The 6000-nt window shown below is 48.0% G+C and overlaps 1 protein-coding gene across 4 annotated transcripts in view; it reads left to right on the top strand.

Moving 5' to 3' along the window:
- Positions 1-3830: 3830 nt before the first annotated feature.
- PIP4P2 (phosphatidylinositol-4,5-bisphosphate 4-phosphatase 2) overlaps positions 3831-6000 on the top strand; it is a 35904-nt gene continuing 33734 nt past the window's right edge. For 3 of the 4 annotated variants that reach the window (XM_080647035.1, XM_080647037.1, XM_080647036.1), the window contains exon 1: positions 3990-4165. In XM_080647035.1, coding sequence (XP_080503161.1) covers positions 4060-4165 — 106 coding nt within the window. In that variant the 5' untranslated portion in view covers positions 3990-4059. Of the gene's footprint in view, positions 4166-6000 lie in introns of all 4 variants that reach the window. The other variant, XM_080647034.1, reaches the window with a different exon arrangement.

The following is a 6000-nucleotide window of genomic DNA, read 5'->3' as shown; positions in this document are numbered from 1 at the left end:
TGAATGCAATGTGTGCCTGGCCATTTCTGTGAAGTCAGAGGCACAGAGGGCAGAGCAAGCCTGTATTAGTGGAGTTTTCGCACCTTTATCTCCAGACTCAGGGGCAGGAAACAAAGGCAACACGGACTTCACACTCACAATGACCGCAGGAATCTGCAACACCACGTTCTCAGAGGAGCTGAAGGGCCCAGGCATGGGCACAGCGGGAGGCGGGCAGCTCGCCAGGAGCAGGTGCAGGGCCGCGTCTGGGCAGCCCACCTTCTCCCCCCGCGAGAACCAGCGCCACCGCAGCCCGCCCCCAGTCCTGCTGCTTTAATAACAGCTTCGGTGCGGTTTGCTACTCAGCAGCAGGTAACTGGAACTGTAGCTTCAGTAGGTAAGGAAGCAAGAAGAAATATTTCACTGGCTGACACATTACCTGCTTATATGGTGCTTTTATTCTAAAAGGCATATTAGCTCATGTGAAGAGAGATGGCAAAATATCATAATCATGAATGCCTTGGATTGATGAGTATTATTTACCATATGTTGAGTAACCATAAACTATGATTATTATATTATCTATAAACTAGAACCAAGTGATACTTATCTAATAAACCTTTTGAAATTTTTGTAAAACTCAACATTGCTACAAATATAGTCTCAGTAGACACACTACCTTTTATAGTATAAGACGAGTAATTGCCATCAGCTGTAATACCCTCAAATGAGGTCTACAACAGATAGAGAAGCCATAAAAAGAAGTAAAGCAAGAAAAAAGTATACTAATAATTTTAGACAATAAAGAAACATAGACAATAAAGAAACCTCACTTGTAAAAATATATTCCTATCTAATAAAAGGGTGATATGCAAATTAACCATCACTCTGTCACAAAGATGGAGGCGCCCCTAGCCACAAGATGGTGGCGCCCAGTCCCCTCAGCCCTGCCAGAGTCCCTGGTACTATCAGCCTCATGGCTGGAGTCCCCGGTCCTGTCAGACACACCGGGGGTGGGGCTGGGTTGGGGGGCGTGTGGCAGGTGAGTGGCGCAGCTGGATCCACCCATAGGCAGATCCAGCCACGCTGCTCATCCACCACTGGACAGAGAACAGACAGCAGGGCGTGGCGGCTTTGTTCCCATGGTGGTGGTGAAGCCCCCAGGTCCTGCAGACAGAGAGAGGACAGCGGGGAGTGGTGTCTTCATTGCAGCAGCAGCAGCGAAGCAGCCAGGCCCTGAAGAGAGCAGAGAACCACAGGGAGTGGGCCTAAGCCAGCCTTGGGCAAACTACGGCCCGCGGGCGGGATCTGGCTGTTCTATCTGGTTCTCTTGGTTTCCCCTCCGCTCCTTTACTTTGAATTTATATTAGTTCACACAAACACTCAATCAATGCTTTTGTTCCGGCCCTCTGGTTCAGTTTAAGAACCCATTGTGGCCCTCGAGTCAAAAAGTTTGCCCACCCCTGGCCTAAGCTGTCAGTAGGACATCCCCTGATGGCTCCTGGATTGGAGAGGGTGCAGGTAGGGCTGAGGGACTCCCCACCCCACCCATGCACAAGTTTCGTGCACCAGGCCTCTAGTGAAATAATAAAACAATTGGTCAGACACATGTCAAAACTGTCATCTTCATCCAAAAATCAAGAAATGCTCTTAACTTTTCTTTCTTTTTTTTCCTCTTAACTTAGACCAGTGGTTCTCAACCTTCCTAATGCCGCGACACTTTAATACAGTTCCTCATGTTGTGGTGACCCCCAACCATAAAACAATTTTCGTTGCTACTTTATAACTGTAATTTTGCTGCTGTTATGAATTGTAATGTAAATATCTGTGTTTTCCGATGGTCTTAGGCGACCCCTCTGAAAGGGGTCACAACCGTATGTAAGAAATGTTTCAATAAAAATTTCGTAATTTAATTTTTACAATATCCTATTATACATAATTAATAACAAACTACGCGGTCACTAATGACTGATTACTGCAATCGTGTTGCATTCATTTTCCTCACGTGCTTATGCGCAGGCACACCATTTCTCCCCACTAACACCAGCAGCGAATATTTTAGCAGCCAATGGCCACGTCCTTAGTCTTGGACTGACTTGTTTGGTGAGTGCAACAGGAAATATTTTGCTTTCGGAGAACAAGAAAAATAGGTTTATTTGTGTTACACTTATTAATTTGTGCAGTTATTCAGTGTCTGGTAAGTTAATGTTCAAGAAAAATATTAATTTTTATTAAAATATTCTATTATTTTATGTTAATGATGACTCATGTATTTCAGCCCTTTGCATTCAGCATGTCTCTATCGGAATAAACCTACGTTTCTATGGAAATCAAAGCTTTTAGCTTTTGTTTGTTTGTGGCCCGCATGAACTTACACCTTGTTTATTTGGCCGTGCTAGCCCGTGAGTGTGACATGCTTGTTCTAAATAGTTCGCTTTTGCTGGGCCTGCTTGGCCTTGACCCCTCACTCCCTGTGCCATTGCCTTGCACCATATCAGAGGAGGACCCTTTTGTTATACTGTGTCCTGACGCCGCTGACCCACAAAAGAGAACACATGAGAAACACATGCACTGCCTTTCCTTTAAGGCTTCAAGCTGATGCCTAAGTGCACTTTTTGAAAGAAAGAGTATCTTCAGAGAGCAACATGAAGACCATTCTTTTTTTAAAATATATTTTTATTGATTTCAGAGAGGAAGGAAGAGGGAGAGAGATAGAAACATTAATAAAGAGAGAGAATCATTGATGGCTGCCTTCTGCATGTCCCCTACTGGGGGCCGAACCCACAACCTGGGCATGTGCCCTTGACTGGAATTGAACATAGGACCCTTCAGTCCTCAGGCCAACACCTTATCCACTGAGCCAAACCAGCCAGGGCTGAAGATGCTTCTTAACAACACAGAAGTAATTTCAATTGTCTACAGTCTGCTTTTCCTCACACAGCTTTAGATCTATGGCTGGGACTTCGACCTGCCTTATTCACCTTTGTAGACCCTGTGAGCACATAATACATGTTTGCTGAATGATTCACTGAAGAAAAATGACCATTCAAGATCATTACTATGTTCTAATTGTGTGAGGTTTTTTTTAAAAAAAAAATCTGGGCATGTTCAAAACTTTGATTTTTTTCAAAATATATTTTTATTGATTTGAGAGAGAGGAAGGGAGAGGGGGAGAGAGGGGGAGAGGGGGAGAGAGGGGGAGAGAGAGAGAGAGAAAGAGAGAGAGAGAGAGAGAGAGAGAGAGAAATCAATGATGAGATAGTCCCCTGACTATAGAATTGAACTGTGACCCTCCTGGTTCATGAGTTGATGCTCAAACATTGAGCAACACTGGCCTGGCCAAATCTTTGATTTTTAAACCACTTTAGCAAACTACCAAAACAGAAAATTAAAAAAAAATAAAGACAGAAAGTAGGACAAGCATGGTGCCCAGCTGTTTTATGTTTTTTTATTCTTTTACATGTGAAAGATATTTTAAAGCATTATCTCAAGAAAATAGTTTTTCATTTCTTAGTCATAAACATTATTGTCTATGTGTCAGGCACAATTTAGTACAACAAAACTAAATTATTAACCTATTTTGTGAAATGAAACCTAAACCAATCTGCATTGTTTCAATAAGTCATTGTTACTGGAGTGCCAAAGAGATATTAAACAATTACCGAAACATTACCAAAAATTTACCTCCTTTTAGATGACAGATCATCACTGAAAATGACTGGACAGTGATTTTCTAGCAAAAGAAGCGGCCCCAGGAAAAAACCGATCGCCCGAGGAATAAGCTGCGAAAGTGACACCAAGCACCCCTCCCCGAGGGCTGAGCTGACCCTGAGCTCCGCCTCCTGGGGTCCAGCTTGAGGATCTCCTCCGACCCCCAGGTCTCTCTACAGGAGCCGCAACTCCGGGAGAAGGGCTGCAGCCCCTCTCCTCCCCCACCCCTCCCAGCCGGTCACTCCTCCCGGCCCCTCCTCCCAGGTCCCCTCCTCCCGCGTCCCCTTCCCTCCCTCCCTCCCCGCGCCGGTGCCCGTCCGCCTCCGGTGCAGCAGCAGGGCCGGCACCTCCTCGGGCGCCGCAGCAGCCATGGCTGCAGATGGGGCGGATGAGCGCTCGCCTCTGCTGTCCGCCCCCCACTCGGGACACGTCACCCCCACCGCCCCGCCGCGCTTACCGGAAAGCAGCCCGCGAGGTGAGACCCGCATTGCCCTTCCCACCCGCGGGCCCAGCGGGAGAGGGGCGCTGTCCCCAGGGGGGGAGGAGCATTGTGGGGGAGCGGAACGGAGTGGGGGGAAGAGGGGCGCTGTCCGGGGTGGGGAGAGGAGCGCTGGGGGTTGGGGGGAAGAGGGGCGCTGTCCGGGGTGGGGGAGAGGAGCGTTGGGGGAAAAGAGGGGCTCTGTTCCAGCGGGAAGAGGGGCGCTGTGGGGGGGGGGGAAGAGGGGCGCTGTCCGGGGTGGGGGAGAGGAGCGCTGGGGGTTGGGGGGAAGAGGGGCGCTGTCCGGGGTGGGGGAGAGGAGCGTTGGGGGAAAAGAGGGGCGCTGTTCCAGCGGGAAGAGGGGCGCTGTGGGGGGGGGGGGGAAAGAGGGGCGCTGTCCGGGGTGGGGGAGAGGAGCGCTGGGGGGGTGAAGAGGGGCGCTGTTCCCAGGGGAAAGAGGGGCGCTGTCCGGGGTGGGGGTGGGTTTGGGAGGGGGGGGCGCCCACTGCCTGGCTGCAGGCAGGCTTTCTGGTGTGTGTGAGAGAGTGCGCGCGCGCCACCCCTCTGACCTGGGTGCGGGGCGCCTCGGGCATGGGGACCCGGCCTCGCGGGTTCAGAGCGGACTCGGGCGGTGGGGAGGCGGCCGCTCCGGGTCCAGAACAAACCCTTTCAGCTGCGGAGGAGCCTGGGCGCGCCGTTCACCTTGGCTTTTGTCCTTGAAAAGCTTAATTGAAAAAGGTGCCTCTGCTAGGTTCACCCACCGACAGCGGTCAGTCCGGGGAATTGCCTTAACCACGGACAGAGTTCATCAGTTTTCCTGTGAGGCCCCGGGTTCCTGCCTCTCCTTGTTACTGCTGCTTGGGAATGAGGAGGGAGAGACGGAAGATGGGGTGTTTTTGATGGATATCTAGGTGAGATTGAAATTAACTTTAATAAGTAACCCAAGTTAATACTGTGTATATGTCTATCCATTTTTCTTCTCTGGATAGAATCCAAAAAGAATTGATAGCTTTTTGGGAACTGGAGAAAGAAGGATCTATTTACCAAATTATTAAATTTATTCAAAGATCTTTGTTGTAAGCCTTTTAGTTCACTTGTGTGGGTAAAATAAGGTGGGGTCAGGAGTATAGAAAATGGAAGGCAATTCTTAAAAAAACACTTAAGGGTAGTGAGATTGGTCAAAAACGGCTCTTGCAAATGTAGCTTAAGTGCATTCGTCTTTTCCAGATGAGTGTGAGAGGTTTAAAAACCCTAGGAGGTACACGTCAATGTTTTTGACAATCTGGGCAGATCGTGTTTCTTGCACACACTTTTTCCAAGTCCCAGCTGGGATTGGAGCGGCTGTGGAGCAGGTTAAACTGGTGTAGTATTTAAACGTTTTTACTTAACACGTGATAGCTGGAAAAGCAACTAATGAGATCTTAATCCACACTTAGCAAGAGGCAGGAAAGTGAAAAGAAGTTTAGCTGTGGATATTTCAACGTGATGAATGAGTGCGAAATAAGGTACAAAATCGAACAGAAACTCACCCGAGAAAGCACACGGTCCTGCTCTGGGTCAGCATTAAACTCTGCCGAGGATGCCAAGTGGAGAACTTCCCTCAATGGGCACATTTTGATATTAATATCTCACTGTTACCTAAATATTATGGTCTAGAATATGTTTAACTACTTATCAATTAATGTTTCAACTTTATCAAGCCACCCTTTTAACACAAAATATGTGACTGTTAAGAGGAGGAGTTTGGGTTTAACGAACTTCATGTCCTCTATGTCGCATCTATGTTTTTGATCAAATACTGGCTAGATTATTCCACCAAATGGTCATACTCA

This window comes from Plecotus auritus (assembly GCF_963455305.1).
Source record: "Plecotus auritus genome assembly, chromosome: 11".
Lineage (NCBI taxonomy): Eukaryota > Metazoa > Chordata > Mammalia > Chiroptera > Vespertilionidae > Plecotus > Plecotus auritus.
This window is presented reverse-complemented; position numbering and strand designations above follow the sequence as displayed.